The sequence below is a fragment of the Cheilinus undulatus genome, linkage group 2, assembly GCF_018320785.1.
Source record: "Cheilinus undulatus linkage group 2, ASM1832078v1, whole genome shotgun sequence".
Classification (NCBI taxonomy): Eukaryota; Metazoa; Chordata; class Actinopteri; order Labriformes; family Labridae; genus Cheilinus; species Cheilinus undulatus.
In genome coordinates this window covers 38,063,654-38,085,466 of record NC_054866.1, presented here as the reverse complement: position 1 = coordinate 38,085,466, position 21,813 = coordinate 38,063,654, and the positions used below count along the sequence as shown (strand labels likewise).

Below are 21,813 nucleotides of genomic sequence, written 5' to 3'. Positions count from 1 at the left end.
TTTAAACCTTAAATAACCAAGAAAAACTAGTTAAGAAGGATTCATGATGTTGGCTTTTTGCCAGTACCCCATCCGCCAATCTTTACTACTAATATTTACTTTTATTTTAGATGATACTGTTATGGATACCTGTATTTAAATGTTGATGAGATCTAAAACTTAAGTCCTTGAAACACATAATTTAGAGTTAAGAGATGAACAAATTAACTAACTTCAGTCCTTAAAACACACTTTAAAGTTTAAGAAACGATGATGAATAGAGGAAAAGGCTTCAGCTTAAGTAGGTCTGTTGGTCCAGCCTAAAAATTTCCTAACTTATTTATTTGTAATGCCAATATTTGCAACTGATAAAGACATTTTATAGACAAAATATTAGTTGTAAATTCTGGCAGAAATGTTCATATCTGCAGATACCAATAATTCACTTTATAAGCTAATATCTGCAGATACAGATATAATACCGATAATATCTTGCAATCCTAGTTGCGAGAAAGAGAATCTTTTTCAAGGGTGTCCAGACCAAGAAAACCCGCAGACAGTAGCTGCGTTCCCATTACTCTGAGAAATGTGCAAAATCTAAATTGCACAATAAAAAACTGGTAATGGAAACACCTGAATTCCAAAAAACCTCTCAAATATCACTAAAAAGTCTTTATGCTCTCATGAGGAGGTTTTTCAGAAGTTTCAATATAGAAATGTATCGCAAAAGTGCAATGGAAACACTTTTTCCGCATTTACAAGTCACAGGACGTAAGATATGGTGTCACATGACCAGTTCACTCCAAGACAACATGGCACAGTATGTGTGGGCAGAAGAGGAGACAAGACCTTTCTTAACATCATACTTATACCCTTATATGTGGCTTTTGCCATACATATGGACTTTGCCTCTGAACTATCATCTTTTGCCTTCATCTTTTCAAAATTGTTAAGGCAACCGCTGTAGATGTAATGATAACCACACCAACACACAACAGGTTTTGAACATCCAGCTTCCTTGCATCAGAGTCACGTGAGATGAGATTTTACGAGAATTTCGAGGCTCATGCCCAAAACTCCCTTCAATGGAAACACATTAAAGTGCAATTGTACTCAGTCAGAATTTAAGATGTATCGCTTTTATTTTGCGAAAAATTGTAAGGGAAATGCAGCTTGTGTCTTATGCAATGAGCATTCAGTTTAAACATATAACACTAGATTAATGAAAACTGAATGAACAAGAACCCCACATGTGCTTTTAAAGGATCCTAAATGTACTTAAAGATGATATACCATGAAAAATCTACTTTTTTATTATTGCACATATATTTGGGTATAGGGAGCATCTGTCAACCTTCAAAATGTGAAATAAGCCAACCTAGTCCTTTGTTTGTGATCTTTCTGTGTCTGAAAACACAAAATCTGATGGTTTGTTTAGAATCTGCACTTAGTTTTACATCGCAGTGACATCACAGTAACAATACTTACCCTTCACCTGTTATCTCCACCTACGGTCATGGGAGCACACAGCTGTGCCCATGTGGGCTCACCCCACAGAAGTAAGAAGGAGCTTATTCACATTTAAAGGGACGCACAAAAACCAAGCATTCTGAGAAAGGCTGTTTAGAGCTGGTTTACTCCCTCTGGTGCTTGATTCACCACCAAAGCACAGCGTAGAGGATTAATTTATAAAGGGTCCTAAAAGGAATTATATCAGCATTTTCTGTTCTTCTCTGATAATTTATGTATGACTGAGGAAATTATTCTGCAGATCCTTGCTGATTGTACTTTAAAACAACCTAGAGTGATGCCGGCAAATAACAAGTTTATGGAAGCAGCTTGATCTGCACTATTTTCACACTTTATTCACATCATTCACACAAAAACCTAGGACATTTTACACTCTATTTGAGGGTTTATTTAAGCTGCAAGATTTCCAGTCCCTCCTCTGCCCTGTCATTTCTGCCCTGTGTGCTTTTACTTTCAACCCTCATGGAGGGTTAAGATATTATCCTCAAATATCTGCATGTAGATGCAAATAAGTTTCTGTTGCCTCACTAAACATTTGAACAGGATTTGTCTGACTGAACTCTTAATGAGTCATAAATATAAAGGATAGGAGCATGTACTTTTCATCTCCACATTTACTTTGTTCACTGCCATTTCATTTGTACAAACACTGGCCTTTTTGACCCTGTTTGAAGGCTTCATGGAAACATCTTAGCAGGTCTCACGTTAACTGAATGACTGTAACCATGGCAACTACATCTGCTTCACACTATACCTTGTGACATTTTCCTTAAGAGTTCAGACCCTGTGACCAACAGTATGATTAGGTTTAAACTGTCGGGGTTTAATCCAAAATGATGTATTTATTTAACATGTATATCTCTCCTTGTCCTTTTTCTCTTTCTTCAGGGAGCATCAGCCTTGTTCGACATGATCGAGTATTACGAGTCAGCCACACATCTTAATATCTCATTCAACAAGCACATCGGCACACGGGGATGGCAGGCTGCAGCTCACATGATGAGAAAGGTGAGAGGTCATCCCACCCTTCGGCAGATGAAATCATCTGCAGAGAAAGACGAAGATAAGATTGAACTTAGTTTTTGGATCCGCAAAACACTTGAACTAAACAAGATCAACATAAAAAAACATATATATAGCTCAATAAGAAATTCATTTTTAGCTTAAGTTAATTTTCAGTATTTATTTTAGTGTTAGTGTACAGTTTAGGGATCAATGTGTGTACCCTCAGTGCTGAATAACTTATTGAAAAGGAGCAATAAAACCACAGTGAAACATCTTGTAAAGAAAGAAAACTATTAGCTGCATGTATTCTTAAGTTAATAAAAATGCTCATAAAGAGAGAACAGCATTAATAAAGAGAAGTCAGCAAAAGAAGCATCGCTCTAAACATAATTCTGTTAGAATCCCTTTTTTCCTAGCTTTATCGTCTGAGTAAAAGCTGCTCAAGAGTGCAGCAACAGCATGAATTTAATATGATGAAGCTTACTGATTTTACAGAAAAACAGGATGATTTCAGCTCCTACAGAAAGGTTTTCTTTCCCATGAGAGGCGGCAGCAAAGGCAGACAAGGAAAGTAATGCTCTGTAAAATTAAAAAAGCTGCGTGATGTATTCAGCAAGAAAGCTCTTTAGCTCCAAGACCAAACTGGGGGTGATATTTTGGTTTTACATTTCTTTTGAACTCGAAATTATTGTGTTGGGCTTCAAACACTACCGTCTACAGTAGAGCCAGTCTCTCCTCTTCTTTTGTACCTGTAGCTCTGTGCCCATGGGAGAAAACCAATCTCCTCACTGTTTCTTATCTCTGGCTGAACCTGTTTGTGCAGCGCTGCAGACGTTGGTGTTGGCCTTTCCTCACTTTTCTTTCAAAGTCTTGCCAGTGCCCTTTAAGGTGCACTTTAACATCAGTCATCAGTTATTAGTGTCAGGAATACAAATTGGCTGCCAGACATGCATTTCTGTTTCTAATTTTCAGGAATACTTGTTAAAAGATTAACAAAAACATCTGCACATCAGTTTGAGCAGGCTTTAAAAACTATACCAATCTTGGATAACAAGCATGCACACTGAATGAGTTTCTTGAAGGGAAACTAGGTCAAAACCTGGATCCATAAGGATTTGGCCCTGATTTTTTTAAACCTGAAAATCAATAGCATTGGAGTTAAGAAAAATTGCTATCAAGTCTCATGGGTTCAGTGATAAAACATCATTTTATCATATCACTAATGCACAAACATACACAGTAAAAAGGAAAACAGGGGCCCAACATAAAATAGTTACACTCCCCTCCAAAAGTTTTGGAATGGTGGGCCAAATTACTTAATTTTCGCTGGTGACTGAAAACATTTAGGTCTGACAGAAAAAGATGAACATGAGACAAGAGATCAACGTTATGTTTTATTTCCAGGTATTTACATCTTAGGAGTTAATTTAAGTTGTGTCTATCCATCAAACAATAGAAAAGTATTTGTAGTGGGATTGATAAGGATTTGGCTCATTAAGAAGTATCAATATCAATAAAAATAAATAATCCCCATCCTTGCTATTGATAGTGTCAAATGATTTCTGCAAAAAGAAAAAAAACTTAATCGAAAGTATGACCATTAGTCTGTTAAAAATATTTTATTTTGATGTGATTATAAAGTTACTAGATTGTTGATTTTGTGTCTATTTTGACCTCTCTCCCCGCAGTGTTTCCAACATGTTCAACATGAATCTGTTTGCAAGCAACTAATTACTATCAGCCTTTTTTGTTAACACTGCCCTGTTTTTCTGTTTTTAAGGATTTTGTTCATTACTGGCTTTCCTGCAAAGTAAACATAGCATTTTTAGTCATAGCTATAAATAATGCAGTAAGTGTTTACAAATACAGTATGGATGAGCAACACAGTCCTTTTCATATCTCACTATAATTGTGTGAAAAAATAATGTTATCTAATCAGAGTGCACCAAAAGGCATCCCCCTGTCTACAAACATTCAGTTTTTTTCTGAAGATAGATAAAGAGCTGTAGATACCAAACAAGTGATCAAGCTTGGAATTTTTTTCGTCGGAGCTTGTGGATAAAAAGTCGAAGCAGCTCATTTCAGGAAAGCTCGGTAATTTTTAAAGCGTTTACATGCTTGTGTCCTTGTACCCCTGAAATAAATCAGACAAAAACCAATACTGAAGTGACAAGATGCGTATACCTCATCTTTGTCTGTTACATCTGCTGATTTGAGAATAATGTAAGATGAACTAAGCCTGTGGAAACTCTTAGCTGGTGTTTTCATTGGTTTGTTAAAGCAGTTATAATCAGTGCTAACAAGGTTACTGGATTAAGATTAAAGATACACAGCTAGAAGAATAGGTTGGTTTGTGGTAATTTAGTCAGATGTGAAAGATCCTCTGCTTCTGCGTTAAGTAGCTATCCTCAGTTCAAGATCCTTATTTCAACCTCTACAGTAAAACTCCCTGACTTTTTTACATGCCATTCTTCACATTCACACCATTTTTATCAGAATAATGTGGACATGCTAAGCATAATTTGTGACTTTTTGATACAAATTGTCATTTTTATTTGAGCTACCAAACAAATTATATCTCTTTTGCTGTTTTCCCTCACAGACAAGCTCTCTGCAGTACCTCGACGCACGAAACACTCCCCTCCTGGATCACTCAGCTCCCTTTGTTGCACGAGCGCTCAGGATCAGCGGCAGCCTGGCAGTCCTCCACCTGGAGAATGCTGGCTTGTCTGGCAGACCGCTCATGTTACTGGGTAAGGTGGGGAGATGGGCGAGCCCTGCCTACAGGCACTGAGTTATTTAGTCCTTCATTCTTCTCACTCATCTTTTTTTCTGTGCAGCTACGGCTCTGAAGATGAACATGAACCTGCGGGAGTTGTACCTGGCAGACAACAAGCTCAATGGTCTGCAGGACTCTGCTCAACTTGGAAACTTGCTCAAGTTTAATTACAACATTCAGATCCTGGACCTGCGCAACAACCACATCCTAGACTCAGGTACACAGCAGCGATAAAGCACCAACAAATCTCATATTAAAACAGTTTCATAATGTAATGTTTGCTTAGACTTGAATGTTTTTTAAAAGATGTTTTCATTGGACATAAACCTCAAACATCTATATGATGGAACACAGTCCAAGATTATCACTACAACAGTCACTTTAAATGAATCACTTAAATCCATAGATTACAAGATTGATGATACACAGTACATGCTGTAGAGCAGTGGTTCCCAACCATTTCTCCTTGGAGAAAAATACCCTCATATACCCTCATATTGTTGCAAAAAATCAACATCTATTTAAGTGTTTCATTACTAAAACCTTAAGGAAGTGGCGTTTCTCAGGTTTTTCTTACCAAAAGACCATTCTATAAAACTGTTTATTAAGTGCTTCATCATGATTTTGCTTAATATTTGCAACTCTGATTTTGACCATCTCAAAGCAGAACAAAGCCTTGCGCCCCCTCTAAGATTTTTGGTGCCCCCCCAGGGGGTCCCGGACCCCAGGTTGGGAGCCACTTTAGTAGAGAGCTGCGTCATGTTCTCGTGAAATAGTTTGCATTATGGCATGATTTTGACATACAAATAAAGGAAGTGCACCTATCCAGGCCCCCTGTCGGGGTCTGAATAGGAAGCAGATCTAAAAGATCTTGAGCATTTCTTCTTTCTTAAGGTCAAACTTTTTTGTTTATTTTCTCACTCCCGCAACCTTGGTATCATTTTCGATAGTCACCTCGCCTTTGATCAGTATCTCACTCAGCTTATAAAAACTGCTTTCTTCCAACTTAAAAAAAACATAGCCCACATCCGTCCACTTACCTCTCATCTACGCCTCTATTACACCCTTACTGCAAAAACATCCTTTATGTTACATCCTCAACAGTCCTCAGTGAACTTCAGTACATCCAAAACTCTGCAGCATGCTTTCTCACCCACACCCACTCCCGTGACCACATCACCCCCATCCTTCAAAACCTCCACTGGCTCCCTGTCCTCTGTTGCATTCAGTACAAAATCCTCCTCCTCACCCATAAAGCCCTAAACCAACAGGCCCTCCCACCTCACTGATGGTCTGTGTCGTTATGTTTTCAGGTATGTTTTGAGCAGTGTAGCAGCTGCTTGCATTAAACAGTAAATGGGGTGAATTTTGAATCGTGTTAGGTCTCATGCAGTATGTCTACAGGGGAATTCGCACGCACTTGGGGTAATGATGTTGTACTTCATACTGGTGCACAAGTCGCCCCGGTTTATTAGCTGCAGCCAACTTTTAAGATGAAAAAATAGGTAATCAAAGTGTGGCACATGCACTGTAGGAATAAGTGACTTTTTGAATCCAGGACTTGTAATTTTATGAGCATTAAACATTTTTTGAAATATGTCTTTGCACATAAATCCCTAAATATATTTGTGAATATTGCTTTGATGATTTATTCTTTATTAGCCTGATCTGGCTCTGTAAATGTTTTTGTAAAATGAGATATTTTTCAGTTGTCTACAGATTCACTGACTCCTTCCCTCTTGTGGTTTCAGGTCTGGCCTATGTGTGTGAAGGACTGAAAGAGCAGAGGAAAGGCCTCGTCACTTTGGTGCTATGGAACAACCAGCTCACACACAACGGCATGGGATACCTAGCCGCTGCACTGGTACACACAAACACACACAGTGGGGAACAATAGAGCCGGTCAGCATGCACTTATCAGATGTTTCATAAGAAAAACACACGCAGTGTGTGTTCTGTAACAGCTCCAGGAAGGAGAATTCACAAACTTTCTCTGAGAATGTAAAAGAAGTCATTTAAGCTCCACTTTCCCAGCTACATAACTGAATATTATCCCTAGACTCTCTAATTGTCAATAGATAATCTGTTACTAAACATACTTCCTCTTGTCTTTTGAGTGATAATGCACAGTTTAAAAACCTCATTGTTTTCTTGTTTTTTAGTAAAACAGCATTTGATTACAGACACTGCTGAGTAATCACATTTGCACCCTATTTACAGCAAAGTGAACTGTTGTGAACTGCATTGACAGATAGTCTTATATTATTAGCATGTGCAAATGAAAATCATGCAGAAATATTCTAAGTCTGCCCCTTACTCTTATGATTGTGATTTTTTTTAATGTCTTTGCAATGATGTTAATAATCAGGGCTTTAAAGGTTTGAATAGTAACTAACTACTCGTCAGATCTGCAAAAACCTTTAATTCAGGTAGATTTATTAAAAAGCAGTCCTTATTTTTGGAAACTCATGATGCCTTTGCTTTTGGATTATTAGGAGATGTATTTTTGTTTTTTAATCTCTTCTGAGAAATCACTTTGATGGTGGTTTTATCTGAGGCTAGAGAGATGTTACAGGACACACAAGAATGGCCTTAAAGCCTCAATCACACTGATAAAAATCATCACATGGCCACACTGGCAGCTGATTCCTAACACTAGAGATAATCACAGAGTGCTGGATTATCACAAAAAGATGAGATATCAAATTTAACAGAGACTAGTACAGGCAGAAGAATCATAAAAACTGACAAAATCAAAGGAGAAAAGAGATTTTATACTTATCAGAAATATTGAGGCTACTTTCTTTATTCCTGGTGAAATTGGTTTGGGACCTCAAGGCTGTCACATAAAACACATTCAGCTAAGGTGTACTGACAGACTTGGAGCTGACATTCAGTAAGTGTATTCAGAAACATGTAAATTAGTCTCTTATTTTACCCCATCAGCAGTGCTGTCCCGGTCCCACTGCCCTTGTTAATAGCTTTGTCTATACTTACTCATCACTTCATGTGGTACATCTGGTGCAGTACTCCTTGATGCAAATATCTAATTGACCATTTACATAGTAGGCCAATGCATTAAGGCATGTAGACATGGTCAAGATGATCTGCTGAAGCTCACAATGAGCATCAGAATAGGGAAGTAAGGTGATTTAAGTTATTTTAAAAGCACCATGGCTGTTGGTGGTTTAGCAGGCTTTCATGTTGTTTACACTGCACCATTCAGATCTCACCTGCAGAAAATTTCCAGACTCATTAAACCAGACATTTTCCAGACAACGATGTATGTTCAAAGTCTCTTTGATTATATTTCTCCTCCATTCTGATCCTCTTTTTGAACTGAAGCAGTTCATCTTGTCCATGTGTTAATACCTTGAGTTTTTGATTGATGATTCTTTGTCATAAAGCCATGATGGGGTTTTTATTCAGAAAGTTTATTTTTTTCTTTTGATGCAAAGAAAAGACTTGTTTCTGTCATTTTTATGCCTCTAATTAATTACGGTGATGTTCTGTTCATGCATGCATATTCTCAATGCCCTAAATCCTTTGATACTGTGTACCATGGTGCACTAAGGTTCATTACCAATCTTAAGTCCTTATTTCATCACTCATCATTGTACTCTGTATGATAGGTAGATTGGCCTTCATTGACCAAACACAGGCTAAATCACTGGCGTGCCCTTATTTATAAGGCTGTACTCAGTCTGCTTCCATCTTACTTGTGTGATTTCATTCATGTGAAAACTGGTGGAAGTCACAGGCCGCGTCTCATTTTTGCTTTTATATGGCTTGGGTCTCTGGCTTGAGTCTTTTCCTTGAGTCTTAGTCCGGCCCACCAGAGACTCATGGAGAGACTGGAGGAATTGAAGTGGAGGACTGAAGCCAAAAGAATGATGTTTAATGGCCCATGGGACGTCCCTCCCTCTGCAGCGTCACTTTAAGTGACGTCAGTTTATGATGACGGTGCCAGCTGTCAGGAGGCATAAACAGCTGATTGTTTCTGCATACATTTGTAGTGTATTTATTCTAATCAAATCTCCACATTTACAGTGTTTGGTCTCAGTGTTGGATCACAAACACCTGGATGAAGAGAAACCTGCAGTATATATAAAAACAAGCACTCTTTCTACTGGCAAATGCTTTAGTATAAAATTATTTATTAACCATAATTATTCAGTGTGAAGGCTAATGATCAAACTCAACCCTGATACTTTATTGACCCCGCGATGATTTAAAATGTGTTTCTTACTGACGGACAGACTGCTGCTCTGTCAGACTTTAATTCTCTTCATAATCTAATAAACAGAAATAACTGACTACTAACCCACCCAGCAATAAATTGGTTGAAAAGACGTTAAAAAAAAAGTCTCCACTATGTCTAAACAACATTTAGATTTAATTGAAAAGTGAAAGGTTAAAAGCCGTAATTATCAGGTCATTGAAAAGACCTCTCTATAAAGATGTCCCTGTAATATGGTCATATTTTAAACGACTATTATTGGGCTAAATTTGGACCAAATCAGACAGACAAAACATAGCGCAGTTTTCTACGACTATATTTTGACTAAAATAAGGCTATGACGGACTGAATGTAGAAAAAAAAACATCTAAACGATGTTGGATGTTTGGTGGGAAAGGGAAGATTTATATCTGAATCTTTTGATTAGGTGAGCTTTTAACATGTTTCATGTTTATAGGTGAATCAGAAGACAAATCAAATATTAAACTCCATGCTGTTTCATTCTTTAATATTGATTTTATTAAATTTATTCTCAATATTTCACTGTAATTACTTATTTCACACACTTTTTAAAATCCCAGCCCATCAGTTTTTGAGCCTTTTAAAATTGCTGGTGTTTATATTCTGTTTAGAGTCCGTTGAGTATCTTCTTATAAACTCTGTTTCTCCTCCATTATTTATCTCTGCTGGTGCTGTGGAGTTTCATTGACAACCACTGTGCAGCAGCACCCAATCAGAGAGTGATATCCAATAAGGGGGTGTGTCTTTGAGTAAAAAGAGTTCCAGGAAGCCTGCTCTCATGTGTCTCTGCTCATAGGTCTTCAAATCTCAGTCCTCTGTCTTATGGCTTCGGTCTTCAGACCACTTAAGGGTCTTTGGGACGGTCCTTACGATGGAGGATCAGAAACTACTTACGGTTCGAGCGAAGACCGAGGACTGATAAACAAGCAACATGGGATCCACCTATAGTCTTCACTCTGTGACTCAGTCACAAATTTACTTTAGCTATCTGTTCCCAAAGTCCATCTTGAAATGGGTTAAAAGATTTTCAGGAATGCTGCTCCTGCAGCCTGGAATCTGCTACTGGAGACCTTATGTCTTGAGGAGATGGTCTCTTTAAATATTTTTAAAGGTAATTTGAAGACAACAGAGGAAGATTCATTAGGTTGTAGATGTTTTGAATGATGGCTTTCTGCTCGGTTAATCGGTGTTAATTTTGCCCACTAAAACTTTGACTTAAAATGTTAATCCACAGCCTTTTTTCATGTGAAAGCCTAGACTAAGACCAGCTAAAAATAGATCTTGGATGACAATAGTTCTGACTAAAAGTTATATTAGTTTTCATCAAGGAGACTAAAACAAAACTAAAATATAATTTAGTTTTTGGCAGACATTCAAAGTCTGATATTTCTCCTCTGTGGTAAATCCAGCAAAGCTCTTCTGCCTCTCAGCTGTAGAAAGCAGGGATCCCTGTTTTAGCAGAGTGCACAGAACTACTGCCGTGTGGGAAGTCATCAAATTATTACCTCATAACAGGAAGGGTAATCTAAAGGATTCCCTTTATCTCATCTTTTTAAGCTGTAAACTACATTTTTCATGAAGTGGCAAAACCCTACAGGTCAGGAGTAGATCCCATATGCAGAAACAAGATTTAAAAGCAACAGCATAAGCACATACTGTAGATGTCTGAGAAATTTAAAAATATCTTGCAGTGCCCTTTAAATGACCGTATACTGTCTAATACAAAGGATCCATGGCCACTTATCTTACTATGTTATTCCTTTACTGAAGCGTGATCTTTGACAGAGTCTAGCTGTACATCTTTATTTCAGACATGTTGGATTCCTGACTACACTTCCCAAAGCTAAAGAAACATTCAGATGATATCTCAGTTCGCTCAAAGCTTCTCCTTCTCCTTGTTTTTTTATTCTTCCCTCAGCCATGCACCCAGAGCCTGGAGACTCTGAACCTTGGCCATAACTCTGTGGGTAACGAAGGCGTCCACAAGCTGAAAGACGGGCTGATTGCTAACCGCTCTGTGCTCAGACTGGGCCTCGCCTCCACCAAACTGTCCTGCGAAGGTTTGATCTTGTCTCTGTTCCCTCTGCCTTAGTTTTCTGTGTTGCTGACTTTGAATTTTTATCTCCTCACGGCTCTTTTTGTCATGTGTGCTGCAGGTGCTGTGGCTGTAGCTGAATTCATTGCTGAGAGCCCCCGACTTCTTCGTCTTGACCTTCGAGAGAACGAGATCAAGACAGGTGGACTGATGGCTCTGTCGCTTGCCCTGAAGGTCAACACCTCTCTGCTGCGGTTGGACCTCGACCGGGAGCCCAAGAAAGAAACTGTGAGTATGGCAACAGGGGAAGGGTGGATTTTGATGGAGAAGAGGAGATAGTGGATCAGAACATAGTATCTATATGTTAAACAGATGCGTATTTTTTCTACATCAGGTGTCTATTATTGACAAGTACATTTCATATTGTCAGCAAACTCTTGTGACGTCTTTTTGAAGCCGTTATTTTAATGATCAGCAGTATCAAAAGAACAAAGGCTTTTCAATAAGTCTATTTTGACTCTCATTTTGCATTTCCTTTATTACTTCACTAGCTGCCTACCAGGATTTTTTTTTTTTTGTTGATCCTCTTGTAGTTATCTAACAGCTTTGTTCTTATATTTAAACACAGACAATCATATACAGTGCTTAACAAATTTATTAGACCACCCTAACCCTAACCAAAATAAGGTTTAAACCACAGCTGCCCTAAATTAACAGCTTTGGTATTTACCAAAATCATTTTTTATGTTTATGCAATGGTTAATACACCAATATGTAGAAGCTCTTTAACCCAAATTATATTTTTACTGCTAAAATATAATTATTATTGTTACCCATTAATTTTCAAATTTACTGATTTACAAAAAAACTGCAAAAAATAGTAAAGTACATTAATATTTCTTGATTAATATGTCAAATTATAGTTATTTACTTGCATTCCTGAAGAGAAAAATTAGTTTTAGTGGTTGAATGTTATGCTTGAATAATTTTTGACTTCTCTGAGAAGCCCAGTGAGCTGGCTCAAATTTTGGTATAAAACGGTGAATTCAGTTTGAAATCTTTCATTCCTGTTCAAAATGGTAAAACGTGGAGAATGAAAGAGTCCGCATTAAAGCATTTCATGATGCTGGATGGTCTCTGAGACAAATATGACAGGTGGTCTAATAAGCACTATATATATATATATGTGTGTGTGTGTGTGTATATATATAATGTGTGTGTGTGTGTATATATATATATATATATATATTAGTGCTGTCAATTGATTTAAAAATTAAGCAAGTTAATCACATCACTATGCTGTGATTAATCATGATTAATCAGTATTTATTTAGTTTTAGTAATTTTGAGATTTTTAAACGGTCTTATCATCAAGTGTTTATTTTCATGATTTTAACTTTATGTACAGCACTTTGAAAGAATTTTTTACTAAAAAAGTATTATTGTTATTATTTATTATTATTATTATTATTATTATCTATAAATTAACATTTAAAATACTACCATTTACTTGTATTTTTGGTTGAGGTAAATTAGTACAAGTATGGTGCTTAAATGAAGAAATATTAAACAAACTGGAGTTTTTAAACTTAACTGTGGTTTTTAAATCAGTGTCTTAATTCACTGAGCAATAATATTTATAAACTGTAAACGAGCCCAGAAGACAAACACATCAGGTACAAAATAACCTCTGTTGTAAAGTGAATGATCAGGTGTGCTGTTACCCCGAGGTAGCTGAAGTTGCTGACTGATGTCCAGTGGTCCCTCGTTAGTGTAATAAATACAGCTCGGGCCAGCTGCTCCACTTTAGTTGCCTTCTTAGCTGTCATGCAGTTCTCGGATTCTTGTGACAGTAGTCCTCGTAGGTGTTCTGTGGTACGGGTCATCCGAGGCGACACGGATGATGTCTGAAGCCCCTTGTCGTCAACGATGTTGATGGTCTGCAGTCTCTGGCGACCCATTAGCGATCACAATAGTTAGCTTAGATGTTGTCGTTTTGGGGACAAATCCAGGTCTGCTGGACAGAGCCAGTGTAGCTTGGCGTTATGGCTTGATCCCGTGTTGTTGTTGGCGTCATTGCTAACATTAGCAAAGATGCGTTTTTCCCGGAGGTGGTACTTCAGACTCATTGTGCTCGATGTAAAGACAGTTCATCACTGCAGTATGTACAGACAACTTTTGTTTCATCCAGACTTCCATTAGGCAGCTTTTTAAATCAAAATTTGGCTGTGTTTGACCTGCCTTTAATCTTTTCACCCCAGGGGCGTAAACATCTGTGCAGGAGGACTACAGGAGGAAGTTGTGGTCAAACTTAGTCATATTAATGAGTTAAGCTTTCCAGATTAATCACAAGCGTTAACATGTTAATATTAACAGGCCTAAAATATATATATACACACACACACACACACACATACACATATATATATATTTTTTTTTAATTAAAAAAAAAAAAAGTCAAAAATATTTAGCTGTAGGTACACATCTTTGTCTTTTGTTCTTTAAGGGTATTGTTGAAATTAAAATACAAGATAAGGCATGCAGAATCATTGACTTCTTTTAAATCACTTCTTAAAACTCATTTTTATAGACTTGCTTTTATGTGATGCCGTCTTCTTCTCATTTGGTTTTTATCTTCTCACAGATTCTTACCTATTTTAGTTTAATTTCTGCTTAATGTCAACTTACTTCCTGTCATCCTCATTATATTTCCTTGCCCCTTGGCTGTTTTTAATTGTTACTGTCTTCCTCACTTTATTGCTTTTTTGTCTTTATTGCTTCCCTTTCGTTTACCTCTGTTGTAATATTTTTCACTTTTGCTGCTTTTACAGTTTTAGAGCTTGTTTTTCCTTGCTTTACTATCTTTTTTCCCCTCTCATTTACATTTTTACTCCCTTTTCTCATTTATCTCCTGTTTTATTTTTACTCCTCCTAGTTTCTCTTTTAATTTCTCATGTCTTTATTTTGGTCCTCTCGGTCTCAGCCTGTATAGCTGGGTTCCTGCATTGCCTGGGTTCCTATCGTTCCTATCGTTTTATGGTACTTGGTGTCTGTGTCTTGCCTGCATCCTGATGATGTTCATGATGTCTTAGTTGTGCAGTATGGTTTCATGTCTGCACTCTAATTGATGTCTGTGAAGTCTTAGTTTGCATGGCATCACATGACGTCTAGGTTTTGATGTGTATTGATGTTGATGAATTATCATATCATCAATAATTTTTGGTTAGTTTCTTTAAGTGTTTGGATTCTGCTGATGTTGTCTGCATGTCACATTCTGTCTTCTTGTCTTTTGTTTGGGTTTGTTGCTTGTTCTTCTGCTTGCTTCTGCACATGTCAAAGCACTTTGTAAACCCATGTTTTTAAAAGTGCTATACAAATGAAGTTGTTATTATTATTATTATTACAATACAAGGCTTAACATTTGTATTTTTTAAGGGGACTCTAGGCCTTTTTAATATTAATGACAAAGGTAAAGCTGATAGGAAATGATGGGAGAAGGGCCATCTGGCCACTCATCTATTTAAAGAAAACTATGTTATGAAATATCGCTGACTAAAACCGCAGACATGATGAAGGTTACTGACTCAAATTTATTGTAGGAAATCCTTTGATTAAGTTGTGTTTATTTTAGTTTTCTTGTGGTTTGTGTTACATATTTAAAGCTGTTTCTCTACCTCTCAGGTGAAGAGCTTCATCGAGACTCAGCGCGCCCTATTGACCGAAATACAGAACGGCTGCAAGAGGAACTTCATCTATGCTAAAGAGAAGGAAGAGACAGAGCAGAAGATGAGGCAGTCTGCATCCATGGCTGAAATCGCGACAGAGGACGGGATCAGAGAAGAAGAGGAGGAGCAGGCAGGGGGGGATAAAGGAGAGACAAAAGAGAAGGGGGGAGGAGAAGGTGAAACACCAGGAAATGAAGGGCAGACGAGCAGCCAATCAGGAGAGAGCTCTGACTCGAGTGTTCCTCAAATGGTCCCTGAGTCAGATTCAGACACGGAGGATGAGGAGGAGGTAGTAACAAAGTCCTCTTCCTCATCAAACTCCTCCGCTAACTTGAGCCAGACTGCGCCTGAAACCCAGACTGCAGCTGCTCAGCCTCTCCTCAGTGCCTCAAATATGCCCCCACCCTCGTCCCCATCACCCACCGGGGGGCCGAATGTCATTTCTGGTATCACTGTCACAGAATCTGCTGCTCCGCCTGGTACTCCTCCATCCCCTGGTCGCTGTATATCTGTCTCAAGTCCAGGAAGGGGACATAAAATCTTCATGGTGACTCGGGTAGAGAGCCCACCTGAGCAGCAGCAGCTTCTAAATGCTGCACCTAAAGACGCCTCTAAGACTGCTGCAGACGTGAGCACAAAGCCGACACAGCCACCACCCTCATCCCAAACACAACTGACACAGAAGGACGCAAAGGACAGCTCATCTGCTCCGCCATCAGACTGTAAACTGAGTGAGCAAAGTCCTGTAGCACAGTTAGAGTCTGCACCAAACACCACACAGATAAACACAGCAGAGCCCCAGCCTACCAGCCCACCTGCGGAGGAGGAAGCAGCCAGCACTTCACACCCAGAGGTGACAGATCCAAGTCCAGCCCTGCCTTCAAACTCCCCGTCTGTGCAGCTCACAGATGAGGCACCAGTAAGCACTAAAAGCCCCCAGCCTGAGCCCACTTGTGTAGAAGAAAAGAAGCAAGGAGAGGAGAAAGAGGAGGTAGCAGATGAAAGACCGGTGACGTCTTCTGAAAGCACAGAAGAAAGTATACAGATAGTTCAACTCAACACTAGTACCCCTGCAGCTGAAACACAGCAGCCGCTGTTAGCATCTGCTCTTGAACAGCTGCAGAATGAGTTAGCATGTGCATCAGAAGAGACCCAGTCACTGAACCAAACAGTAGAAGAAACAGAGTCATTTTCACTGCAGGAGAAGCAGGAAGAACCAGACAACCTGTCGGAAAGTAAAAAACCAAGTTTGACAGAGGAAGAATGCAGCCAGCAAAGCCAAGAGGAGCTGAGTCCAAAGCAGCAAACAGAAGCAGAGTCACAGGAAGCACAGCCGGCTCCATCTGTCCCCACTGATCAAGAAGAACCGTCTGTCACTCAAGTTGGAGTTCAGGAGTCAAATCCTCAGGCAGGGGAGGCCTTAAAGAATCCTGAACCAGCCCTACCTGTGTCTGCCTCCCCTGTCAAAGTGGAGGATTCACCAGATGAGAGCTCAGAAGATGAGGTCGAGTGTTTTTCTGAGGCTCAGCAGGAGGAGGTGGTCGGCTCAGCTCTGCCCAATGGCCTGAAGCCCGAGTTCTCCCTTCATCTTCTTGACGCTGAAAGCCCCAAACCCGGCAGCTGTGTGATGGAGCACGGTGGGTCAGCCGACTTACTCACCTATCAAACAACAAAGTTATATTTGCAAGGGGTAAATGGTGTGAAATCCTCATGTGTCTCTCCTGTGTCACGTGTGCAGTGAGCGTCAGCTGTGGACAGGACCTGGAGGAGCTGCTGCTAGAAGCCAGTTTGGAGACAGGGAGGGACGCACCTTGAGGAGTAAGGTGAACTTTTATCTCTGGTGATTAAAGATCAAATATATGTAGGATTTTTGCACAGAAACATCTATATTAATCCAAAAAGTGACCATTCTTATGAGATGTTTTTAAATTCTCTTAGAGTGTCTCAAATATTTCCTGAACATCCAGTTGCACAAAGCATTGCTATAAAGACAATAACTTTAATTATGCAGGGTTCCTGCAGATCCTTGAAAAGCCTTAAAACGTCTTGAATCAGATTTTGAAATTTAAGGCCATGGAAGAGTTGCTTAGCGCATACATTTCTTAGACAATTACTAGGAAGACAACATATCCAACAAACCTTTTAAAGGAAACTCCTACACACTGTCTAATTTGCAAAAAAAAAAAAAAGTAATATTTAGTTGCATCATTTTGGTACTAGGCCTCGACAAAGTTTACCCAATGAAGGTCTAGTTAGTGAAAATAACTAAAACTTACACCAAATGAATTAAAACTGAACTTAGGTCTTGACTTTTAGCTTTCACAATATAAAAAATAAACTGAACTAACAAACCAGTAAAAATGAATTCAAAATTAACTAAATAATAATAATAATAATAATAATAAATAAAAATAGGAACCTATGTTGACTCCAAAGCTATTATATCCTTGTTGCTAACGCCATGTTGCTTTGCCCTTAGTCATATGTAGACATCTTTGTTGAACTTTATTTTTAGCTCACTGTGGTGTGCCACAGCTTAATCCAAAAGAGACACTTTGCTGTATTTGAGTGAGGTTTAGGCAGAGATGGAAAGTACATTTTCTTAAGTTACTGTAATTGATTAGTATTTTTGGTTACTTGTACCTTTATGAGTACATTTTGAAATCAGTACTTTTACTATAGTACGTTTTAACCAAAATAACTCTCCTTTTACTTGAGTACCATACTCGTGTACTTTTTCCACCTCTGTTGATACACAGTAGCACATAGAGAGAGAATGATTCACATCACAAAACAGCTGATGAATACAGCAAAGACTGGAGTGTCAATATTTTAACTTTATTCTGAGTAAAATGATCTTCAGTGTTGGAGTTATTTTACTTTTTACCCACCAGTGTTAGTTAAACTCTGTAAAGAGTAAACTGATCTAAGCTCTGCCCACTCTGACTGAAAAGCTGGAGTAATGTGTTGGCGTTGTTTCCCATCATGCCCTTGGGCAGACTGTTTTATATGTGTTTATTTACATTTGAATGTTGCCTGCTGTATATTAAACTTTGCAGGGTTTCTTTCAATCATCTTTCCAGTGGGTTGTTGCTTTTGACGGGAGACACATTTGCACCATGAGTGAAGTTATCCACTGAGTCAGGGTTCCTGCGTGTGACTATGGATGTTCCTTATGGATGCATATTGTATGCTCTTCATCAGTATGCATTAACTGGCAATGAGGTTGACTCTGCTTTGTTCTAACCAGAGGAGACCCACATTGCAACAGATTTTCAAAAGTTACCGCCACTCCATCATACTTTAAAATATTGAACACTTTCAAAAGAGTGGTTACACCATATGTGATGTGGACCAATTCTACGCTTTTAAATTGTTAAATTTAACTGTAAATGAGTTTAGTAAACACTGTCAATTTTGATGTGTGTTGTACTTTGTCATAGATCAGATGTGATAGACCAGTACTTTTACTTTTACTTAAGTACAATGATGTGGTACTTTTTCCACCTCTATATTTAGGTAACAGGGTAAAATATGCGTTATTCCTTAGCCTCTCAGGATACCCTTGATCAGTGTTGCAGTTATGTTGTTATATCTGTATTAATGTCAATAAAACACTTGAGAAATCTCAAAGATTTCCCAAGCACCTTTCTATGGAAATGTTCAAAAGTGTTGCGTAGCTGCAGAAATGTGACTGGCTTATGGTGTTGAAGGACAAAACTCAGGTTTGCTCTTACTAAGTTTAAACAAAAAAATCATCTCCTTAGTTCAGGACTAAATCCATCTTTCTTCTTCATCCACAGGGACTGTGATGACAGGAGAAAACAGCACTTGGATGATTTGTCTGGCTCTGCTACATGACCGGTTGCCCTCAAATGTTTTCATCGTTTCTTTGACTTTTACCACCAACACAAACTTCCTGTAGAGGACAGAAGAGGTGGTTACAGTCAAAGCTCGATACACAAATATACAAACAGATTATGGGAAGACACAAAGGAGAACTTCAGGATACCAGCTGTGATGAATAAGGAATCCTCTGCACCAACACTACAACAACCACTTCCACACATACAAACGCACACTGAGCACGAGGAAGAGGGAAAATAAGAAATAAAATCACCGTTATCACTACATTTTGTCATCTGCAGTCTTTGCAAAGTGAGAGAGGAATGGGGGACAAAACACTAACCAAAGACAGACCTTTCTCACTGCTCTCTCTCCTGTGTAGATGTCCACTGTAGTTTGGGAAATAACTAGCATCTAAGGTTTTTATCATAACACACAAACAAAGACAAAACAGTGATTGTAAAAAAGGGGGGAAGACAGTACAATCACAAAATACAATAACGGTGATGGACTGCTGTGCTGACCTGCTGGCTTTAAACACTTCTAGAGGTGGATGTAGGTCACCGTCAGAGGCTTTTATATCCAAGGAAGCTGAAGATGTTAATGTGTCTGTTTAAATGTCGATGTTTCATGTCTGTGTTCCCCACTTTCCCCGCTTCAGGAAGAATGGACCTCTGCCAAAGTGACCTCCCTCTTACATGTCGTCTCACCCTCCGCTCACTTTGGCCCCTCAGGAACCAGAACCCTCTAGACTCGTCTGATCTGACATGGAGGAGGTTTTTAAAAGTCGCAGTGCTTTGCTCCTCAGCTGAAAAATCCTGACTGTTGGAGAACAAGATGTATACGTTAGTTTGACTTATCTACAGTTAAAGAAATATACATTTTATCCCATGATTTTTCTGCAACTTCAGACACTATTACTCTTTTTTTTTCATGTTTAAGAAAAGCAGCTCTGTCATCACCTCCCTCTCCTGTCACTTAGTTTTCCACATCTCACCCTCTCCGCTCCATCTCGTCATTCATGTTGCCTTCAAACACCTCGCTTTAGGTTCTGTTTTTTGTTCGTCTGGCTGCTTTGAGAAATCAGTTTTGTATTTATTTCATAGCTACATGAGCCTTCTCTCATTTCTTTCCCCCTTTTTTCCTAGTTTTATCTCTTCATTTCCATTCTGGGGCTGCTTCTAAAGATTAGCTCCTTTTTTGATGTATATTTCAGATTCAATCTAGAGAAATATTTAGTTTTTTTTCCTCCGAGGGGGGTAAATCTGCTGGAAGGAAGGGTTAATGAGATGCAGTGGTTGATTAAGGTGGTGTCAGTCAAGATGAAGAAATAGAAGCAGCAAACTTTCCATCCAAGTCCTCGATGTTTGAACACTACTCTGCTGCCACAAGGGGGCGCTGGTGGCTGTGTTGAGAACCTTGACTAACACGCTGCCAGAGCAAGTCTGATAAAACCATGTCCTGTCCTGAGTTTTCCAAAGTGAGACTTGAGCTAAAATGTGAGCTTCATGTGTGTTCAGGAAGGCTGCTGATCCTGGTTTTAAATTTTCCTCTGAGGCAGACAAAGACAGGTTTGTTTGTTTCTCATTTCTTCTGAAAAAGCTGCACCGTTTGACCCTCCTGCCCCTCTCTACCTGACGGATAGTTTGCCCAAACTGTTTGTTATGCTTTAATTTTTAGAAATTTTTAATGATAATTTGTTAACTTAATTGAAATGTGCTGGTAATCACAAAGATATGTATGGCAAAATTTGTTCCTCTCAAATAAATGCATGTAATGACTAATGACGTGTGATTCATGTTTCAGTTTAAAGGCCCGGCTTTATACAGACAGCTCAGAAACTGGAGATGAAAATTTGTGCTACAAGCTCATAAAAAATTATACAACTAAATTTGGGACCAACAGCGGTACTAGTATTATGAAGAGGGAGCTGAATGAATGTTAAACATGGAAAACATTCCTGTGCTGACACCATTCTAGTTGTATCATTATGGTAAAGTTCATCCTTTGAGAGTAACACGATGTGCCCTTCCGTAATGATTTCTATAACATTTAAATTTGTGTCTTCGGAGTGAACAACAGTCGTTGGCTGTACATAAAAATGAGAAATGTGTTCCTCCTCCTGTTGTGAAAGTAAAACCCTACAACAGGCCACCAGTAACATGATTTGGAGTCAGAGTTGTCTAGTTGACCTTCCAGCCGTACTGACATCCCATCCCTAACACCAACCAAAATACAGATTTGAATTACCAATAATAGATCATAGATTCCTCAGGTTGGGATAATTGAGACAGATTCTCGTGACAGTTCAAAGCTGACAAACATGTTTATAGAAAGTTCACTAACTTGTGTTTTTCTTGTCCAGTTTCTCCTCTGCTAAGGCTGACTACACACTAGATCAGCCTTCCCCAATTTCAGTATGCTGTGGCCCAATTTGAAGCCTGAAAGACCATAACATGAGACCCAAGTATTAACCTTTTATTTATCTTTTTTTGTTTGTTTCATAAACAGGGAATTTCAATACAAAGCTTTTGCTTCAGATACATTTACATTACCCAGAAAGTGTTTGTAGAATCACAAAGTACAATTAATGAGTCACTTCCATCTATTGTTTTAATCAGGCATCTGCAAAGTCACTAAGATTTTTTATTCT

At 38.7% G+C, this 21,813-nt stretch overlaps 1 protein-coding gene across 2 annotated transcripts in view; it reads left to right on the top strand.

Moving 5' to 3' along the window:
* Positions 1–20,985, top strand: part of ppp1r37 (protein phosphatase 1, regulatory subunit 37) — a 69,993-nt gene extending 49,008 nt beyond the window's left edge. Inside the window, exons 5-13 of one of the 2 annotated variants that reach the window (XM_041802638.1) lie at positions 2,398–2,517; positions 5,117–5,267; positions 5,355–5,510; positions 7,045–7,157; positions 11,473–11,614; positions 11,711–11,877; positions 15,271–16,951; positions 17,053–17,137; positions 19,118–20,985. In XM_041802638.1, coding sequence (XP_041658572.1) covers positions 2,398–2,517; positions 5,117–5,267; positions 5,355–5,510; positions 7,045–7,157; positions 11,473–11,614; positions 11,711–11,877; positions 15,271–16,951; positions 17,053–17,129 — 2,607 coding nt within the window. In that variant the 3' untranslated portion in view covers positions 17,130–17,137; positions 19,118–20,985. The remainder of the gene's footprint in view (positions 1–2,397; positions 2,518–5,116; positions 5,268–5,354; positions 5,511–7,044; positions 7,158–11,472; positions 11,615–11,710; positions 11,878–15,270; positions 16,952–17,052; positions 17,138–19,117) is intronic. The other variant, XM_041802628.1, reaches the window with a different exon arrangement.
* The last annotated feature ends 828 nt before the right edge of the window (positions 20,986–21,813 follow it).